Genomic DNA, 21,432 nt, shown 5'->3' with positions numbered 1-21,432 from the left:
GCTGGATGTGACGTACACTGGTTTCCTGTTTTTCACTGTGTGATTCTCTCCGAGCTGTCGAGGAGAGAGGATGCATTTTCTGCTCCGGCAGAGGCAAGATGTCTTTCTGTAATATACCAGCTTTGAACTGTAAATAAAGCAATATAGAGTATGCAGCACGTACTCCTCATCCTTCCGCTGGGCACGGGACTCTGCTTTAAATCAACACGTGGTTATGGGCCCAGAAGTCGAATCGGAGTGCCGGCAAAGGATCGGAATGCAGAGGGACAGGTCGGATCGGAATCTGCTCTGCGCGTAAAAGTGATTGATGAGGTATGTGCTACTGCTCCGGGCAGCCTGCCAGCTTCTAGTTAATGGCTTTATGGCTGGACTTTGAACTTTTAAAGCCGTTTTGCCGGGAATAGGCAAAAGGCTCCCAGGCACAAGTCACTATGCTGGGGAAATCGAAAGTAACTTTTAAGTGCGCTTTTGGAATAAAGCAGCTGCAGCAGTGACGCAGCAAGATTTAAAGCAGCATATATGACGCTGAAGGCTAATGCCAGAGTCATGATGGCCCTTCAGGATGCTTGTGGGATTCCTAAGCTCAACAAGAAAAATTACGCGGACTGGGTTCTGTATGCAGAGGCAATTCTGCGGAAAGAGGGTTTGTTTGAGGTGATTACAGAAACCCCCCCAGTTCCAGTTACAGATGCATGGGAAGCTAAGGATTCCAAAGCAAGGGGAACTCTTACATTGATAGTATCCCCAGAAGAGCTCTGTCTATTGCGTGATAAGACCTCAGCCAGAGAAATTTGGGACGCTTTGAGAGAAGCTCACTTAAGGACAGAAGCTGGATCCACTATGTTTTACTTTAACAAGCTGCATAATATGGCTCTTGCTGAAGGTGGAGATGTGCGTTTACATCTGATGGAGATGCAAAATCTGAGACATGAGCTGCAACAGAGAGGACTCAACTTTCCAGAGGCTGTGTATTCTTTCATGATACTACAATCTTTGGGTTCAGGTTGGGAGTCTGTTGCAACCCAGATTGCTGTGCAACCAACCGCTCAGCTGACAGTGGACTTTGTAACTGCTGTGATTCAAAATGAAGCAGATCGCCGGGGTGCTAGCTGCATGGGCAAGGGGGAGTCTTCACAGACGTCATCCCATAGTGCAGTGGAACCACCAGATGGCGCCAAAGCTTTGAAGGCAGTGAAATGCTACTCGTGTGGACGTCTAGGCCATATGAAGAGGGAGTGCAGATATCCCAGGGCCAAGACAGAGCAGCGCAGCGATAGCTCATCGCGCGGAAAAGGCCGAGGCAAAGGCAAAGGTCCGGTGTCTAGGACAACGCAGCACAAGGCTATGGTTTCACGCTTCACTCCAAAGGTTGCAGAGGTCCAGAAGACGTCTAGATCTTTCTTCGTTGTTGATTCAGCGGCAACCCACCACATGTGCAATGATAAGAGACTGTTTGTGTCTTTTACACCGCAGGAAGGTGCGATTCACCAGGCGGATGACCACACTATTCCCAGTAAAGGCTACGGAACTGTTGTTCTTCACAGTTTGGACTTATTGATACAGAATGTGCTTTACGTGCCAGACGCCAAACATAATCTGCTCAGCGTTGGACAGCTGAATGAGCGGAACATTGACGTTTCCTTCAAGAACAAGAAGTGCATCATCACAAAGAAAAATGATTATGTATTGCATGCAGAATATGTTGATCGTTTGTTTGTTTTGTATTATGATGATGTTGTGCAGGGGATGACACTTGTTGCATTGCAGGTTCTAACAAAAGTTTGCATGCAGAATGTATTCACGATTTTCATAGAAATTTGGTCATTTGCATTTTGAGGCAGTATCTAAAATGCCTGCCTTGGTTGAAGGTATGACTATTAAACCCTGCAGGTACCACATGAAGTGCAAAGCATGCGCAGCAACAAGGTGAAAATGGCTGCGAAAGGTAAGGTGTCTAGTAGGCAAGCTACAGAACCATACCAGGTTGTTCATGCTGATTTAGTTGGACCACTAGCGCCCTCTTTGGGTGGAAATAGATACTTCATGGTTCTCATTGATGCATTTCCAGATATATTTTTGTGTACAATCTCAAGCAGAAATCAGAGGCTTTTCCTAGGTTCAAGGAATTCTGTGCTTGGTTGGAAAATGTGCACGGTAAGAAGATAAAGACTCTTTTCAGTGATCGCGGGGGAGAATTCACTTCTCAGCAGTTTGAAGCTTTTCTGACTGAGAAAGGAATTCAACACGATTTGTCTAGTCCTCGCTCGCCATGGCAGAATGGACTTGCGGAACGGGCAAATCAGACATTGCTTCAAGGGTTAAAAACCTTGCTGCATGATGCCAATCTTCCAGAGAGTTATTGGGCCGAATCTCTCTCGTGTTTTGTTTACAGTTACAATCGCAGGTTATCTTCAGCGATTGGTTGTACCCCCTATGAGAAGATGTTTGGCAAGAAGCCATACATCAAACACATGAAGATTTTTGGTTCTGACATGTGGGTTCGCTCACCACAAAACTCCAAGTTAGACAAGCGTGGATTGCATGGTATCTTTCTAGGTTATCAGAAAGGGTCTTACAGAATAATGATGACTGACTCTAAGACAATTAAGCTCACGAGAAGTGTTGAGTACAATGCAAAGTGGGGGGAGAATGTGGGAATTTTCCAATGTTATCCTGATGACGGTGATGAGACTGAGGATAGTCAAAAGCAACCACAACAACCCACTGATGAAGGTTCTGAGTCTGAATCTGAAACTGAATCGGGTGATTCAGAGGATTTCAAGAGTGCGAAAGCCTCTATGCGACCCTCTGAAAGCTCTGATCAAGAATTGGAGGAACCATTGTTCACAATAGGTCGTTTTTCTCCTAAGAAGGAAGAGGAGAGTGTTGAAGACTTAAGGCTAATTCGTAGGTCACAGAGAGCCACAAAAGGCAGACCTCCAAAGAGATTTGCTGATGAGTTTGCTACGATAGCAGTAACAGCTGTTAAAAGCTCCAAGAAGGTATTTGAACCTTCAAGTTTCCAAGACATCCAGGGTTTGGATTCAAAGGAAGCTGAGCCATGGTTAAATGCCATGAAGGCTGAGCTTGATTCCTTAGAAAGGAGCAAAACATGGGAGCTAGTTCCAGTAGTTCCAGGAATGAAACTGCTTGGAAGCAAATGGGTCTTCAAAGCGAAGACAGATCAAAATGGCAAGATAGTCAGACACAAAGCCAGATTGGTAGCCAGAGGTTTTGCACAGGTACCAGGTGAAGACTATCACGAGACCTATTCACCCACAGTGAGATATGAAAGCATTAGGCTTATGCTCAAGCTAGCTGCAGAGGAAAATCTACACATTAGTCACCATGATATTAATACAGCTTTTCTGTACGGATCTCTAGATGAATCACTTTATATGCTTCCACCTGATGGCGTACAGGTAAAACAGGGATTTGTTTGTGCTCTGAAGAAATCCCTTTATGGTCTCAAACAAAGTGCACGGTGTTGGCACACAAAACTCACTGAAGTATTGTTTTCTCTAGGTTTTCAGCAAGGAAAAGCTGATCCATGTGTATTTGTCAAAGAGGAGGGGCAAAAGAAACTGTACTGTTTGTTTTATGTTGATGATTTATTATTCTTTTGGAAAGATGTCGCAATGTACAATAACGCCCTAGCTCAACTGAAAGAGCACTTTGACATGAAAGATCTTGGTGAGGTAAACAACTACCTATCTCTGGAAATAGAGAGAGATCAAGATGGTAACATTCTAGTACACCAGTCACGGAAAATTGCTGATGTGTTAAGCAAACTAAATCTGATGGATGCTAACCCTGTAGACACACCGATGACAACAGGTTATCAGGTAGATGACACTGAAGAAGCATTTTCTGACACTACACTGTACAGGAGTGTGCTAGGCAAGCTAAACTTCATTGCCAGATGTTCAAGACCAGACATTGCTGTTAGCTGTAATTTGCTAAGCAGACAAGTCAACAATCCTAGTGTCAAGGATTGGAAAGCTCTGAAACGCATAGCGCGGTATTTGAAAGGCACTATGCATTACAGACTGAGATTTAACAATCAGAAGTCTGGTGGTCTTGAGATATTTGCAGATGCAAGTTTTGGAAGTGACACTACAGACAGGAAAAGTACGTCTGGAGTTTGCTACATGTACAATCAAGGTCTGTTTGATTGGTCATGCAAGAAGCAAACAACAGTTAGTTTAAGTACTTGTGAAGCCGAACTGAATGCACTGTCTTATTCACTTAAGGATTGTGAATGGTTAATACAATTGTGCAAAGATATGAAAATTCCTGTCAAATGTCCAATCCAGGTTTACCAGGACAACAAAGCATGTTTGGCTTTGCTGAAGTCTGAAGGTTGTAAGCAAAGCACGAAGCACTTGCAATTAAAGTTGCAGCATGCTAGGGAATGTATTCAGAAGGGACTCGTAACGGTGTCCTATATGCCAGGTAATGAAATTCCTGCTGATGTATTGTCCAAGATTGTATCGAGGGATCAACACTGTACCTATGTGCAGAAGTTGGGTTTGTACTGATATTGTGCAAACACGCTGCCCAGTGATGTTCACAGAAAGGGGGAGGATGTTGGTTTCTGCTTTCCTTCACTGTGCAGCGAAAGGGCTTGTCACGAGACAGGTGTTTACATTCCACAGTCTGTACTGTTGGAGTTTCTCACGGGAAAGGGAGGCTGGATGTGACGTACACTGGTTTCCTGTTTTTCACTGTGTGATTCTCTCCGAGCTGTCGAGGAGAGAGGATGCATTTTCTGCTCCGGCAGAGGCAAGATGTCTTTCTGTAATATACCAGCTTTGAACTGTAAATAAAGCAATATAGAGTATGCAGCACGTACTCCTCATCCTTCCGCTGGGCACGGGACTCTGCTTTAAATCAACAGGCCTTGCCCCAGTTCAGCCGGCCCTGGAGGCGGGGACTCCTGTGCCGGCTGGGATTCCTCCGGTTCACTCTCAGACTCGGAATCCCAGGCCATCACACCATCCCCCCTCCCAGGCCCCCCCCCTCAATTGAGGGTCCGGACCCGGCTTGTTGGGGTACGCCGCATGAAACTCTCGGAGGCAGGCAGGCGCGTGGACGTTGGTCGCTGGTTCCCAGGAACGGTCCTCCGGCCCATACCCCTTCCAGTCTATGAGATACTGCAGCTTTCCCCTGCGGTATCGGGAGTCCAGAATGCGTTCCACCTCGTACTCAGGCTCTCCCTGAACCAAAACTGGCTGCGGTCGGGGACGGTTCGGGTGGAACTCGTCGGGTGGGGCCACCGGACTCAGAAGGGACCTGTGGAATACCGGGTGAACCTTCAGGGTTGCTGGCAACCGGAGACGGAATGCCACCGGCGAGACCTGGTGCACGATAGGAAACGGGCCGGTGAAACGGGCGTCCAGCTTCCGCGAAGGTCGAGAAGGGTGGAGGTGGCGAGTGGAGAGCCATACCCGGTCACCGACGTGGAGTTCCGGCCCCACCTGGCGGTGGCGGTCGGCCTGGACCTTGTACGCCTCCTTGGCCTGGCGCAGCTGCTCCATCAACAGCTGTTGCTGGGACTGGAGCTCCTGAAGCCACTCTGTCACCGCAGGGACCGCAGATGCCGGCAGCACATCCGGGAACAACCGTGGATGAAAACCGTAGCTGGCCTGGAACGGGGTCTGCTGGGTGGACGCATTCACCGCGTTGTTATAAGCGAACTCCGCCAAGGCTAGGTGGTCGACCCAGTCATCCTGCTGGTAGCTGCAGTAACACCGGAGGTACTGCTCCAGCACCGCGTTCGCCCGTTCCGTCTGGCCATCAGTCTGTGGGTGGTAAGCAGATGAGAGACAGGCCTCTGTTCCGAGGGCCTGGTGCAAAGCACGCCAAAACCGGGACGTGAACTGAACGCCACGGTCGGACACCACACGCTCAGGTAGACCATGCAGGCGGAAGACATGCTGAAGGTACAGCTGAGCGGTTTCCTTAGCTGAGGGTACGGATGGGCAGGGGGCACAGTGCACCATCTTCGTGAAATGGTCGGAGAAAACTAGAAGGCAGGTGTAGCCCCGAGACGGGGGTAGCTCCACTACAAAGTCCAGAGAAACTGTGTGCCAAGGACGTGGTGGAACCGGCAACGGCTGAAGAAGGCCGGGGGGTCGCCCGGTAGGCCCCTTGGCCCGCCTGCAGACATCACAACCAGCGACGTAGCGAGCCACATCAGCCTTCAGACGGGGCCACCAAAACTCACGGCTTACCAGATGGGTGGTCCGATACCGCCCAAAGTGCCCCGCTGCTGGAGCATCATGGGTCATCCGGAGAACCTCAGCCCGCAGCGGCCCTGGTGGGATGTACAGGCGCCCGTGGTGCAGCAGAAGACCCTGATGCAAGACCAGCCCTGGATACTGAGGGCATGACCCTTCGGCCAGTTCCCGGAGTCGTTCCTGGGCCCAAGCGTCGACCCGCTGCTGTTCCCGCACCCGAGCCTGCAGTGGCTCAACCTCCTGGGTGGCCAGGAATGCAGCTGGTGGTAGAATCGTGGTGGGTACTGCTTGCTGTACCGTGTCTGCGTTGTCTTCAGGTTTCCGGGACAGGGCATCCGCCTTCTGGTTTTGGGAGCTAGGGATGTAGCGGATCCGGAACTGGAACCGGGAAAAGAACAACGCCCACCGGATCTGCCTTTGGTTCAGCTTGCGGGTGGTCTGGAGGTACTCCAGGTTCCGGTGGTCGGTTCTCACCTCCACCGGGTGTCGTGCCCCCTCAAGATGGTGGCGCCAAACCTCAAAGGCCACCTTGATGGCCAGTAGTTCCCGCTCCCACATGGTATAGTTACGCTCCGCTGGAAGGAGCTGGCGGGAATAAAAGGCGCAGGGTAAGAGTGGCGCTTCCGGTCCGCACTGCTGAGACAAGACGGCACCGAGAGCCGTACTGGAGGCGTCAGTCTCTACCACAAAGGGTCGAGAAGGATCCGGATGCTGCAAGATTGGCGCTCTCTGGAAACAGGCCTTCAACCCTTGAAATGCCTCCTCTGCCTCCTTGTCCCAGGAAAACGGCGTCTTGGGGCGCAGTAGCCGGGTCAACGGGGTGGTGCGATGAGCATAATCCGCAATGAAGGTCCGGTAATAGTTGGCGAACCCCAGGAAACGCTGTAGGTCCTTGCGGTTCCGAGGTGCCGCCCATTCTCGAACCGCTGCCACCTTCCCAGGATCCATCTGCACCCCACCTGGTGAGAGTCGGTGACCCAGGAAGTCCACTGACCGCTGATGGAACTCGCACTTGCTGAGCTTTGCATACAAACGGTGCTCGCGCAAGCGCTGCAGCACGGTCCGGACATGACCCTCGTGGCGCGCCGGGTCACGGGAGTAAACCAGAATGTCATCCAGGTACACCACCACGTACTTGTCTAGCAAGTCCTGGAACACGTGGTTGATGTACCGTTGAAACACAGCAGGCGCGTTGCACAAACCGAAGGGCATAACCAGGTATTCGAACTGCCCGTACCGGGTCCCGAATGCTGTCTTCCACTCATCCCCGGCTCGGATCCGAATCAAATTGTAGGCACCCCGGAGGTCTAGCTTGGTGAACACCTGCGCCCCTTGCACCCGCTCCAGCAACTCCGAAATAAGGGGCAAGGGGTACCGGTCTGGGATGGTAATTTTGTTCAGGGCACGGAATCATGGCAAAGGCGGAGCTCCCCACATTTCTTTTTAACAAAGAGCACTGGCGCAGCAGTGGGCGAGGTCGAAGGCCTAATGAACCCACGCTCCAGGTTCTTGCGCAAGAAGTCCTGCAAAGCCTCGCGCTCTGGCTCTGTTAAAGAGTATAAGCGACTCACCGGTAGGGGCGCTCCGGGCTGGAGGTCTATGCCGCAGTCAAAGGACCGATGCGGCGGCAGCTGGTCGGCCCCCCGTTCCTCGAACACGTCGTGATAGTCCCGGTACTCAGCGGGGAGCGTTGCAGCAGCCTCCTCAGTGGGCGCAGCTGCTAGCATTTCAGTCTCAGCAGGAGAACTTGGGTCTGGGAAGTGTACAGTCCGTTTGACCCTGTCAATCTGCACATTGTGAGCCTCCAGCCAGTCCATCCCAAGCACCAGGGGGAACCGGGGCATGGAGGCAATATCCAAAGTTCGCATCTCACGGTGCTGCTGGAGGCACAGGACCAGGGGCTGAGTCTCCTGAGTAACGGCACCCGAACGCAGGAGCCGCCCGTCGATTGCCTCCACCTGTACCGGTTCTGGCTTGTTCTGAAGTGGCACCCGATGATGGGCAGCAAAAGCAGCGTCCATATAGGAGCGGGTTGCCCCCGAATCCACTAGAGCATGGGTAAGAATCCAGGGTCCACCTGGAGGGTATAGACGTACCGGAACCATAAGGTGTTGTAGTTCAATTGGTGCGGCCCCATTCTGTGCTGTTTGGGACCCCAGGTAGCCAGGGCCATCAGCTACTGGGGTTGGCGGTTTCCCTGTGGCTGGCGTTTCTCAGGACAGGACCGGGCATAGTGTCCGCTTCCGCCACAATAGAGACATAAATTCCCCTCCCGACGCCGCGACTTCTCTGCGGGGGAGAGGCGTGGCCGCACTGCCCCAAGCTGCATAGGTTCCTCCAATGACTCAGCTGTGCCTGTGGGGCTGCTGGTAGAAACTGGTGCCGAGAACTGAAAGTGCCGGCGGCCCCGAGCCTGACGACGGTCCTCTAGCCGATCGTCTATCTGTAGACTCCGTTGAATGAGGGTGTCTAGCGTGGTGGGGCGTTCCATAGTGGCCAGCTGGTCCAGTATCTCGTCTGAAAGCCCCTCGAGATACTGGTCCCGAAGAGCAGAGTCATTCCAGGTCAAGTCCTGTGCCAGCAGCCGGAATTCCGTGGTGTATGCGGCCACCGTGGACTTGCCCCGTTTCAACCGCCGAATCGCCCGGTTGGCTTGACTCCCCTTCTGGGGGTTGCCGAACGCGGCCTCCAACAGATTGCAAAACCCCACATAGTCCACCAGCAAAGGGGAGTCCTGCCTGAGCAGCGGCAACGCCCACTTGGCCGTCTGGTCTTTTAACAAACTAATCAAAAAGTGCACCTTGGTGCGGTTGTCAGGGAAGTTCCGGGCGCGCCCCTGAATGTACAGCTTGGCCTGGGCAAGAAACATGGGAAAGCTGGCCGGGGCCCCATCAAATTTCTCAGGCAAGGCCACTGGGTACTTGCCAGGAGCCGGGGCGTCGGCCCCAGGAGCCGGGAGGGCGTCCAACCGCTGCTGAAGTGCCGTAACCGCATTACTGAGCTGCTGCACGGTGTGCGTCAAGGCCTGGTTCTCCTGGGCTATTGCCAACAGTCTAGCCGCTTGGTCGGCCATGGCCTCTGACTCTTCCCGAACGCACCCCAACAAAGAGGGAGTGCAGGTGTGGCGGGAGCAAACTGTGCTGGTCCCGGGGGGGGGAAGATACTAATACCGTAGCCGAAGTTCAGTCCAGAGTCACTAGCTGGGTAGACAATCACTAGATGAGACGCAAGGTCCGAAACAGGGAGCCAGGCGGGGGAGCAGGAACGCTGGTAGGGCAGCAGCAGGAAGCCAGGCGGGTAACAGGAACACTGGTAGAGCAGAAGCAGGGAGCCAGGCGGGGAACAGGAACACTGGTGGGTCAGCAGCGGGCAGCTGGGCGAGGAACAGGAACACCGGAGAGTCAGGAGCAGGAAGCCGGGCGTGGAACAGGCACACTGGGAGTGCAGATCTAGGTCTGGGTAAAGCAGGTACTCCACAACGACGTTGCTCCCGCAACCTGGGACCGGGCTGCCTGACCTTTATCTTCTTCTAAGGCCGGGGGCGGTCCCGGCCCCCAGGAGCCCCGCCTCTCTTGGCCTTAAGGCGAGCACTCCTCCTGGGAGAGACCAGTTCCCTTCGCCTCTCTGCCCTAAGCCTCTGCAGTTCAGGAGAGGCCGAAGGGTTACTGGGCCCCGGGGGAGGCTCACCTGTAGCCACTGAGTCCTCCAGCACCTCTGGGGCCAGAATGGTCTCACCTGGTGCCTGCCCCTGAGGATCTGGCACAGGTGCAGGCTCCTCAGCATCTAGGCCTTGCCCCAGTTCAGCCGGCCCTGGAGGCGGGGACTCCTGTGCCGGCTGGGATTCCTCCGGTTCACTCTCAGACTCGGAATCCCAGGCCATCACACAATCACTGAACGTCACTTTCGATCCTTCATTTGCATAACTATCTACAGTATCCCCCTGCTGGCCCAGGTGAGAACTTCAGTACATAACAAGGTGGAGGGGACGTTCTTTCATATGTGATGGACTTGTAAAAAGAGTATTGGGAAATGATCCATAATGAATTGAAAAAAATTAAAATGAAAAGTACTTTCCCTCCAAAACCAGAATCCTTTCTGTTGGGGATAATTCAGACTGAAATTCCCAGGTGTCAAAAAAGGTTATTTATGTATGCCACTACTGCAGCCCATGTTTCGTTAGCCCAAAAATGGAAAACGAGCGAGGTCCCAACTAAAGAAGAATGGCAACTTAAGTTGACAGAATATGCACAACTTGCAGACTTAACATATAGAATGAGAGAACAAGAAGAACACGTTTAGAGAAGATTGGAAAACATTTATTGAATGTATGGGAAATAATTATGTACAGCTGAAAACGCTGGCGGCATTAAGATAAATTCAGCAGTGTAAACAAGTTTGGGTGGGTGCAATAATGAAACACTGAATGGCATAATTTTTGCAAAATATGCAGGGATTTATGATATGTAAAATGAACCATGGAAAGAGAAGTCACTGATATCTTAAGGATGTAAAATGAGCATTTTAAATTGTAAAACAGAAAATGTAATAAAAATTATATACAAAAAAGAAAAGAGAAAGTGGCGGCCTTCGAGATTCACGCTAATTTTGCAGTTCTCCAGCTGAGCAACGTGTGCAAAAATGCACACTTAAAGTGTGCATATATTGGTGAAAATAGCATGCAGGGACACATTATGATCAGGGGAAATTGCTTTGCAAGGATGTGCAGAAAAAGCAAAATTGCACAGGCAAGTATGTCTGCTAGGAGATATTCCTTCTAAGATGCTGCGGAGTTTTTATGAGAATTAAAAAATAAATAAATCACAAACTGATGTGTCAGTGTGGAGAACTGAGAGTGGGAAAAGGAGAGGTTGAAAGGGACAAATCCACCCATTGCTTCACACGGGACCTGCCCTCTCCACTTCTGGACCATCTCTTTCCTGCACAGCCTCGTGGTGGCATTGTTGAGGATGGAAGAGAAGATGGCTGTAGAGGACCTCTTCGTCTTTTGCCGAGATGGGATCGTTCTTCAGCGTTGGTTCGGAGGGAGTCACAGCCGGTGGGGAGGCAATGGTGGCATAGGTGACGTCTGAGCTCTGAGGACGGAGAGGGAAACTGAGGGTGACCCACGGCTTTGACTGGACATAACCGTCCAGGGGTCCTTGACTTTTTTTTTTTTTTTTTTTTTTTGCCTTACCTTAGTTTGTGGGGTGGGGGATAAGGGCTGTAGCTGAGTGGCAAGGTATCTGCACTGCATGCAACAGCTCCCAGGCTTGATCCCTGGTGGTATCGTCAGGTAGACTCCAGTCTGAAACCCTCAAGAGTCATTACCAATCAATGCAGATAATACTGAGCTAGGCTGACCAATCGCCTGACTCGGTATAAAGGAGCTTCTTGTGTTCCTTTGTCCATGAATGGGCAATTTAGCAGCTATAGCCACAAGAGGTTCATGAGTTCTTTTTTTGGTTTTGGTTTCCATTCAAGTGGCTATCCCCACTCCTGGCGGTAGCCAATTCTGTAAGGACAGCTACACACTTGTTTACTTTGTCACCTGGATGGAAAACCAATCATTACAATTCCTAAGCTTCTTTGAAAGCGATCCTGACCCATAAAACTGGTTTCAGTAAGAGGAGGGACTCATTTCCCGGGCTCAAATGGAAGCAAAATGCCAACCTAAACCTTTCTACTTACTTTGACCTGAAAGTCTGTCGTTTGGGGTACCGACAACCCAAACATGTCTTGACTTGTTTCCTCCTTGCTTTCCTTTGGCACAGATGCTCGCTGATATTCTGATGTGCCCAGGGCAAAAAGAACTAGAGAGAGAGAGAAAGGGAGTGAAAGGTTAAAAGTATGGTTCTGCACCATCCTAATCTCTGATCTGTGAGAGACTCCACAAATTCCTGCACTGATCCAGGACTCAGTTTCCTTGGAACGAAGGTCAGAACACTGTGGTGTCTCTAGGGTATATGCTTTTATTTACACACATAAACAACCAGAGCATAGGATGGAAGGTATCATAGCATTGACATCCCAGTAGATCTTGCTTCCCCATTAGCTTTCCAGGACAGCCCCCAAACTGAGAGCAAACATGTCTCTCTCTTAGAGATGGGAAGGCCTGGAAAAAACCCAGAAAAATTGGGAAGAAACTTGTCCCCCCCCCCATTTTTTCTGCTCCCCCCCCCCCCCAGCCTTTCTCCACTCTTTCTCCAGCTTCCAGCTCTCACAGAACTCTGCCTATTGTTCTCCTATGTAGGTAGGTGAGGAGCTGGAAGAAAAGCCAACCCATCTATTCTATGACACAGAGCATCTTTTTTCGTTATGCTAAATTGTGGTACTTAACTAGCCAGCCCAAGTCATTAACTTAACAAAGTGGGCTGGTTTCCACTTACAGATTGTATTATTATGGGATTATATAATAGCAGTGCATGGTTAATCAATGGAACTAGGCCCAACAAGAGGCAGGCTCTTCTTCTGGGGATTAAGCTAGATGGTCCCAAGTTCCCATCACTTACTGCCTTTCTTTCTCCAACAATAGTAAGCGAACAGGACCGCCGGGATCAGAAGCAGACTAGCCCACCATGCATGGCCCATTGATGGAGCAGATGAATCTGGCAACTGAGCTGTGAAGATAAAAAATAAAGGAGCGGGGATGTCCTTAAAAACACACTAACAGGCTTCCTCTTGTAAATTCAAGACAAGTACATAACACAATGTTGAAAGCAAGTCTTTAAAGAAATAAATTATTTATACATACATACATACATACACTCTGGGCAGCTCACAATATAATATTATAAACTACAATATGAGACTGTGCAACTTCCAGACCAATCCCCCAGCACCTCTCCTTAACATTCAGCTATATTCAAAACATGAAGCAATGTTATAGCAATTGTGCTCTCTTGCCTTCCCTAAGGAACCAGGAGGATGTCGACTTTGTGACTACCGGTATATTCAGGGACCTTGCTTTGTGTTCCTTGCACTCTGGAGCCAACTGAGGATTCCCAGGTAAGATCCTCCCTCTATTTTGTGGGCAGGTAATCCCTCCCCTACCTGGCCTGATCTCCTTGGCAACGCTTCCCCAGGTGGGATTGGACAACTGACTGAGGTAGGCGGAGACCTCCAGGTATCCCACCTGAGAGAAGGCAAAGCCAAGCCTATGCTGATGGAGCGGCTCCAGATCTAGGGGCTGCGCGCGTCCACGCAAAGGGCGCCCCCCGTTTTAAGCGGGGAGCGGTCATTGTGACTATATTCAGGGACCTTGCTTTGTGTTCCTTGTACCTGGCAAAAACAGCAGAATGGCTGTTTTTGATGGTGGCAGTTTTGTGACTATGCTGAGAGATCTTGGCCAGAGCTCCTTTGAGCTCTCTCACAGTTACAACTACCAAAATGGCTCAACTTCGATTACTGCTTGGGATTGACTATCCCATTCCATCCTTTACTCCGATGCCTCTTAAACTCAGAATCAGATTTTGAAAATCTCTCTCTCCTCCCTTCACCCCTTCCCCACCAATGTGATGTCACAGCACTAAATAATTCCCTAAACAGGGTTGCCTTCAGATGTCTTCTAAAAGTCAGATAGTTGTTTATTTCCTTGACATCTGATGGGAGGGCGTTCCACAGGGTGGGCGCCACCACTGAGAAGGCCCTCTGCCTGGTTCCCTGTAACCTCACTCCTCACACGGAGGGAACTGCCAGAAGGCCCTCAGAGCTGGACCTCTGTGTCTGGGCTGAACGATGGAGGTGGAGACGCTCCTTCAGATATACTGGACCGAGGCCGTTTAGGGCTTTCAAGATCAACACCAACACTTTGAATTGTGCTTTGAAACGTACTGGGAGCCAATGTAGGTCTTTCAAGACCAGTGTTACATGGTCTCTGTGGCCACTCTCAGTGACCAGTCTGGCTGCCGCATTCTGGATTAGTTTTAGTTTCCAGGTCACCTTCAAAGTTAGCCCCATGTAGAGCACATTGCAGTAGTCCAATATGTAATATTTTACATATTTCCAATAATGAAATACGTTTTTAAAAACGGCAAAGGGTATTTAAGGAGATAACAGAAATCAGTGGGTTAAAGCTGACCAAAATTCCAGAGGTAGCATTATTATCAATTTATGGTGGGGTGGAAGGTTCACAGGCTAGGAAGGACTTGCTCTCAAATTTATTGACAGCTGCACAAATTATTATAGCTAGGAAGTGGAAGGGGCAAGAAGAATATAAAATGGAAGAATGGGATAAAGAGGTGTGGGATATAGCTATGAATGATAAATTAACATGTGCTATTAAGGTAAGACGGGGAATATGCAGGAGAAATGATTTTGAGGAGATATGGAGGGTGTTTGTAGAATTTGTACTGTTAAAACGGAAAGGGGTCAAACCATCGCAAGTGGCACTGGAATTTTGGGAGATTTAATAGTTGCAATGGAATGGTCACAGTGGAGGGGTGCACATTTTGTTCTTATTTATCTATGATTATTACTTTGTCAAAATCTAAGAAAGAAAGAAAGAAAGAAAGAAAGAAAGAAAGAAAGAAAGAAAGAAAGAAAGAAAGAAAGGAAGGAAGGAAGGAAGGAAGGAAGGAAGGAGGAGGAGGCTGGTAGTCGCATCAAAGAACGGCATGGTTCCCACCCCTTGCTCTTTCCCCTCCATCCTTGAGTTTTGGAGTTCAAACACAAAACCCACAAGAGGACTGTCCCACTTCTAATGTGGGCTCTGTGTTCCCAGTGGGGCATGGCTCACCTGTGACATTCACCGTTTGGCTCCAGGGAGACATGATCCATCGGCTGCTCAGTTTCTGCTCATACCTGCAAGCAAATCCCCCAGTGTGGATGCTGGCTGTGACTTGGACCAGGATGTCTGCAGAGGCATTCGAGAAGGCATTCCTGGGTTCTCCAGAATCCGCCAGAAACTCTTCACTGCTGGAGGAAATCTTGACCCCATCCTTGTAGAAATGGAACCTTTGCTCTGCGTCGCTGCCAATGGCCGAGCAAGTGAGGCGCAGGAATCCCCCTTCCTTCACCACTCCAGACCGAGGGTCCACTGTCAGCACCGGGGCAGGAGGAGGATCTGGAGGAGCCAGCCACAAAGGAGAGGGGGTTAGGAGGGACCACAAGATGAGGAAAAGCTGTTGCTCAATGTCAGAGCATCTATCTGCTTGTCCTAAATTCAAACCCTGGCAGGGAGATTCAATCCCTGGCAGGAGGAGGAGGAAGAAGAAGAATTTGGATTTGATATCCCACTTTATCAATACCTGAAGGAGTCTCAAAGCAGCTAACATTCTCCTTTCCCTTCCTTCCCCACAACAAACACTCTGTGAGGTGAGTGGGGCTGAGAGACTTCAGAGAAGTGTGACTAGCCAAGGTCACCCAGCAGCTGCATGTGGAGGAGCGGAGATGCGAACCTGGTTCACCAGATTACGAGTCTACCACTCTTAACCACTACACCACATTGGCTACATGAGCTACAGGAGCTGTCCGTAAAAGAAAATGAATACAATGGCTAAGTGATTTGGAGTCTGTGGCTCACTGAGGTTTTAAGGGGCAAGCCATAACTAAATCGGGTTCATCCAGGCAGGGTTGTCAACAGAGAGTCGTGGGTTCATGAATTCCCCACTTGGATTTCAGGAGGGGAGTGGAGAGGAGAAGATCAGGAGCATGTGTTGCATAATATTCAGGGGAAATGTGCAATGTCCGGGAAGGTAAATGTTAGCTGGCTAAACTCTTGATCACAGTTTGGGGATCTGTACTACTCATGTCATGTGTAAGCCATCACATCCCCTAAATTGCCCTAGGAGTCTCCACTTGTACAATAGAGGGGTCTCCCCACTTCAGACCTTCACCATCTGTCAATGGTATGAAGGTGGTGACCCCTTCCGCAACACATGTACTAAAATTGGAATGATACAGAGAAGATTAGCATGGCTTCAGCTCAAGGATGACATGCAAATTTGTGAAGCGTTCCATATTTTTTCTGGGCAATAATTTTTTTTAATAAAGACTGGGAAACATTTGTAATATATTTGACAGAACCCTGTAAACAGTTAAAACCATTATCAAGATTGAAATAACACTTGCAATGTGAAAAGAACTACAAGAGAAAATATTCTGGATAAATGGAGGATAATATAATTTGCAGTGAAAAGGGTTATTTGTGGACTCCACAAAAGGGAGGATGGGAGTCCGAGAATTCTGTATTTTTTTATTGGATTTTATCTGTGAATGTCAAACCAAATTGTAAAACCAATAAAAATTATTATAAAAGAAGTAACTGGTATGAGGGTGATGTGTCAGATCTTTGCAGCATGCCCCCAGGCCCCTTGTATGGTTTCTTACTCATGAGTAGTATTAATGCTTGACTATGGGTTACAGCGCTATCGTCCAAGAAACAAAGACAGGCCCACATTGCAGTCTGAGCAGATATCAACAAGGTTCCCACCTCTGAGGTAACCCTGGCATCTGAGAACATCACCCGCTGCCTTATAACCACGCCAGACCAGTGGTCCTGCTAGCATTGTCTACACTGACTGGAAGCATCTCTCTCCAGGTCCTCAGGCAGGAGAGTTTCCCAGACCCACCAGGAGACAACGGGGATTGAACCTGGGACATTCTAGGGCAGTCTTCCCCTTCGTCTTCCAAGAGAACTACGCGTTTTTTTAAGGCCTCACCCATCACTGAAATCCTGATGCTGTTGCTTTCTGGGGATGAGATATTCTGGCTTGATTCTGCAGCTCGGTACGTGCAAAGATGCTCCCCGCTGTCTTGAGGAGACAAGCGCCTCGTGTACGTAAAGGAGGCCAGAGGAGAAGGGGGCCTGTAGACATGCAACAGGTATTGGTCCTTCTTAAAGAGAACCCTTGACATGAGAAGGTTTTCAGGAGCAGAGCATGTGAGGTTCACAATCTCCCCACTGCTGTAGGTGTCAAGCTTTGGGGACACAGAGAAGAACGGAGGACGAAGATGGCCTGAGAAGCAAATAAACAGATAAGGAATAAGAAGCAAGCCTTGTTTGGCGATGCCCCATTTCCCTTCAAACTGCAAAATGTAAGACCGCCCAAGTTTGGCAGGGCAGGAGACCAGGGTGACCTGCAACAAAATGTTGCAGTGTATGCCTAGCAGTTAATAGTTGTGTTCTTCTTGCAACAGGAGCCTCCTCGTCCTGTTCAGGATTTGTAGAGAAGGGAGGAGTTTCAGGGTGGGGGAAAGGATAAAACGTCCCCCCGACCTTCTCCTTCTCCTATAGTGCTAGGAGACAAGGGGCAGCCAGCCTAGTGGTGTGTTCAGGGGCCCATGTGTTCAGGGGCCCCCTGAAGCAGCTCCAGGTTCATTTCAAGGGGTGATTTCAAAATAAATTCACCTCCCCTGCAGGAGAAGCTTTGGAACAGTATACATGAGATATGGATTGATTGGTTTTTCTCCCGAAACTGCAGCTCACCAGGGTTACTGCTGCTACGATGCCTATAGGAAGTCTCTCCAGGGACCATAATGTGGGTCTGAAATTGTCCTCTTACTCCAGCCCAAAAGCATCCCCATAGTTCATGCCAGTGCCTCTTTCTCACAGGGGGTACTGTTGTACACTTTGCCACAGTTAAGGGATATTATTATTATTATTATTATTATTATTATTTATCATCTATACCCCGCCCATCTGGCTGGGTCTCCCCAGCCACTCTGGGAGGCTCACAATATAATATTATAAACATGATAAGACATCAAATATTTAAAAAATTCTTAAGGAAGGCACCTTCAGGTGTCTTCTAGAAGTCAGGTAGTTGTTTATTTCCTAGTGGGTGCCACTACCAAGAAGGCCCTCTGCCTTCTGATGATATGAACTAGCCAAACTTAACTCACCTCTAATGGAAACCTCAATGCGGTTACTCCGTTCAGACAGTTGTCCTGCACTGCTTTCTTCCAAGTAGGCACAGACAAATGATTTCTTCGTTACCTGAAATCCTGCAGTAATTTCCAGGGTATTATCAACCTGTTCTTGGGGTCTAGTGTAATTACCATCTGCTTTAATTTCATAAAATAAGAACTTGGCTGCCAGCTGCCCTTCCGGAGGGGAGCATTTCAACGTGATCCGTTGTCCTTGGAGAAAGGTCTGTCTTGGAGGGATAATGGACAGCTCTGGAGCTGGTGGAGGCGGAACTGCATTGGGGAAAGGGAAGAAGTGCAAGGGGAAAATGCCATTCAGCCCCTTCCCTCTTGTAGTCCCTCATCCACAATTTTTTTTAATGAGTTGTTGGTTCAAGGTATGCTTGTTTAGTGCCAAGAATGCCTTGGTCCTTCTCAGTCCTGCATTAAACAAATGCTGCACACAGATTTCCACAATCTACTTCCTTGGGGTCACTATCAAAACAGCATTCTAATAATTCCATGTCATTAACTGGAGGAACTTTTCAACAAAACCTTTTGATTTATGACAAACATAATTTCACGAGATAAGCTCATCTAAATAAGCATGTTTGAACCATGGGTTGCCACATGTTGTTGGATTGCAACTCCCATCAAGCTGCTTGGTGGATGACTGATGGGAGTTGTAGACCAATAATCTCTCTCCCCCTCAGTAAGCAAGCAGATTAATGAGAAAAGGAAATAGGACTTTGGGAGGACTACAGAATTTCTGATGATATTTGAATTTTGTACATACTCTAATTCTATTAATAAAATTCCCCTCCTGTTCCTTTGACCAGCCAAACTCCTCAGTTTCAATCCAGCTTCCCACTTCAACTTTCAAGAGATCCATATTGCAAAAAAGGCCTCCTCACCCGAAATCCTGATGGAGTTGCTCTCTCTGGATGAGATCTCTCGTCCAGATTCCACAATGTTTCCAGCCACGTAAGCAAAGGCTTACACAGCTCTTCAACCTTGGGCCCCCAGATGTTGTTGAACTACAACTTCTGCTAAGTTGGCAGGGGATGATGGGAGTTGTAGAGCAGCAACAATATCTGTGCCCCCCAAGACTGAAGAACTGCTTAAAATAACCCTGCCCCTTTGCTACATCACATTAAAGCTCATCTTCATGACAGACTTGAATCTTCAGTATTGTACTCTGTTGGCTTCCCCTAGGAACTATGATGGTGGCAGTTTTGTGACTATGCTGAGAGATCTTGGCCAGAGGTCCTTTGTTCTCTCTCACAGTTACAGCTACCAAAATGGCTCAACTTTGATTACTGCTTGGGATTGACTATCCCATTCCATCCTTTACTTCAATGCCTCTTAAACTCAAAATCAGATTTTGAAAATCTCTCTCTCCTCCCTTCTCCCCTTCCCCACCAATGTGATGTCACAGCACTAAAAAAATTCCCTAAACACGGCTGCCTTCAGATGTCTTCTAAAAGTCAGATAGTTGTTTATTTCCTTGACATCTGATGGGAGGGCATTCCACAGGGTGGGCGCCACCACTGAGAAGGCCCTCTGCCTGGTTCCCTGTAACCTCACTTCTCGCAGGGAGGGAACTGCCAGAGGGCCCTCAGAGCTGGACCCCAGTGTCCCGGCTGAATGGTGGGGGTGGAGACACTCCTTCAGGTATACTGGGCAGAGGCCATTTAGGGCTTTCAAGGTCAGCACCAATACTTTGAATTGTGCTCGGAAATGTACTGGGAGCCAATGTAGGTCTTTTGGGACCAGTGTTACATGGTCTCAGTGGCCACTCCCAGTGACCAGTCTGGCTGCCGCATTCTGGATTAGTTTTAGTTTACAGGTCACCTTCAAAGGTAGCCCCACGTAGTGTGCATTGCAGTAGTCTAAGCGGGAGATAACCAGAGCATGCACCACTTTGGCGAGACAGTCTGCGGGCAGGGAGGGTCTCATCCTGCATACCAGATGGAGCTGGTAGAAAGCTGCCCTGGACACAGAATTGACCTGCGCCTCCAGGACAGCGGTGAGTCCAAAATGACTCCCAGGCTGCACACCTGGTCCTTCAGGGACACAGTTGCCCCATTCAGGACCAGGGAGTCCTCCACATCTGCCCGCCCTCTGTCCCCCAAAACAGTACTTCTGTCTTGTCAGGATTCGGCCTCAATCTGCTAGCCGCCATCCACCCAATCATGCAAAATGTGACACTCCTGCATCCCATAGAGCTTCTGTCTCCTATCACAAAAGTTGAAAGAAGAACGGAAATCCGCTTTACCTGCCTGGACTGATCTCCCGAGGAGAATCTGGAGACAGACTGGAAGTGAAGAGCAAAGGAGAGATGCAGTGTGAATGTGAGATAGATGGCAAATTTCCAATCTGAGTTGAACAGAGAGGTCACCAACCTGTCACCAAAGCAGCAGACTTCATGCTCAGCCAGTATCCCTGGAAGAACAACCACGGCTAGAGCCCCAAATCCACCTTCTCTCTGATTTCTGTCCCAAGAGAAACAATGAACCGGCCTTGCCGAAGCCTGTCTTCTCAAAGCAAAGACTAAAGACAGGAAGCACAACATCACACCCTCGACTCCTGAACATTGTGTAGACACACACCCTGAGCTGTGTGCAGAACTTGGCCTATAGGCTTTAGCCATAACCACAAGCTTTATCCAGCTCCATCTAGGAACTGCTAATCACATCTGATCTTGCTGTTCCATCACCTATTTTTCTCTGCGGTCAAACTTCTTGAAGCAACCCAAATGGAACAATGTGCAGCAGGATGGGAGAAGGGAAGAGCAGAAGTCAACTTTACCTGCATAGACGGATCGCCAAAGGATGACAGGGAGATTGGAAGGAAAGAAGAGAGGAGTGAGACAGACAGACAGACAGACAGACAGACAGACAGACAGAGAAATTGGGATTTTCCCATTCTAGTACATAGAAAAGGAAAATGATATATAATGAAATGAACAGGGTGTTTAAAATAACCTTTGTTTAAAAAAAACAGAGGCTTTTCTTTTGGGAATTATAGAGACAGAATTACCTAACCTGACTATATTTTGAAGGAAAAAATATGAACGAATTCCTATGCCCCACAAATAACCCAGAGATGCATTTTAAATTAAAGCACACATTCTACTCATGTAAAAACACGCTGATTACCGGACCGTCCACGGGCCAGATTTAGAAGGCGATTGGGCTGGATCAGGCCCCCGGGCCTTAGTTAGCCGACCCATGGTTTAAAGGGTTTCTGGGACTGTAATTGAGAGTGTACTGCTTGTGATGATTTCAGTTCACAAAGCAATGATTCATTGCCTATAATTGTCAATTGGAGGGTTTGGGTGGGG

General features: G+C 49.0%; 2 protein-coding genes across 10 annotated transcripts in view; one reads left to right on the top strand and one right to left on the bottom strand.

Moving 5' to 3' along the window:
• Window positions 1-21,432, top strand: part of LOC308462214 (immunoglobulin superfamily member 1-like) — a 119,922-nt gene that overhangs the window by 15,646 nt on the left and 82,844 nt on the right. The window lies entirely within an intron of this gene.
• Window positions 10,151-21,432, bottom strand: part of LOC308462267 (Fc receptor-like protein 5) — a 13,994-nt gene continuing 2,712 nt past the window's right edge. The window contains exons 2-9 of the mRNA XM_080979823.1: window positions 20,492-20,897; window positions 20,365-20,403; window positions 18,084-18,380; window positions 16,901-17,197; window positions 14,977-15,303; window positions 12,752-12,859; window positions 11,931-12,052; window positions 10,151-11,335 (exon numbers count right to left, since the gene is read on the bottom strand). Coding sequence (XP_080835949.1) covers window positions 11,138-11,335; window positions 11,931-12,052; window positions 12,752-12,859; window positions 14,977-15,303; window positions 16,901-17,197; window positions 18,084-18,380; window positions 20,365-20,403; window positions 20,492-20,516 — 1,413 coding nt within the window. The 5' untranslated portion in view covers window positions 20,517-20,897 and the 3' untranslated portion in view covers window positions 10,151-11,137. The remainder of the gene's footprint in view (window positions 11,336-11,930; window positions 12,053-12,751; window positions 12,860-14,976; window positions 15,304-16,900; window positions 17,198-18,083; window positions 18,381-20,364; window positions 20,404-20,491; window positions 20,898-21,432) is intronic.

Source organism: Podarcis pityusensis (assembly GCF_964106645.2).
Source record: "Podarcis pityusensis genome assembly, chromosome: 13".
Taxonomy (NCBI): domain Eukaryota; kingdom Metazoa; phylum Chordata; class Lepidosauria; order Squamata; family Lacertidae; genus Podarcis; species Podarcis pityusensis.
This window is presented reverse-complemented; position numbering and strand designations above follow the sequence as displayed.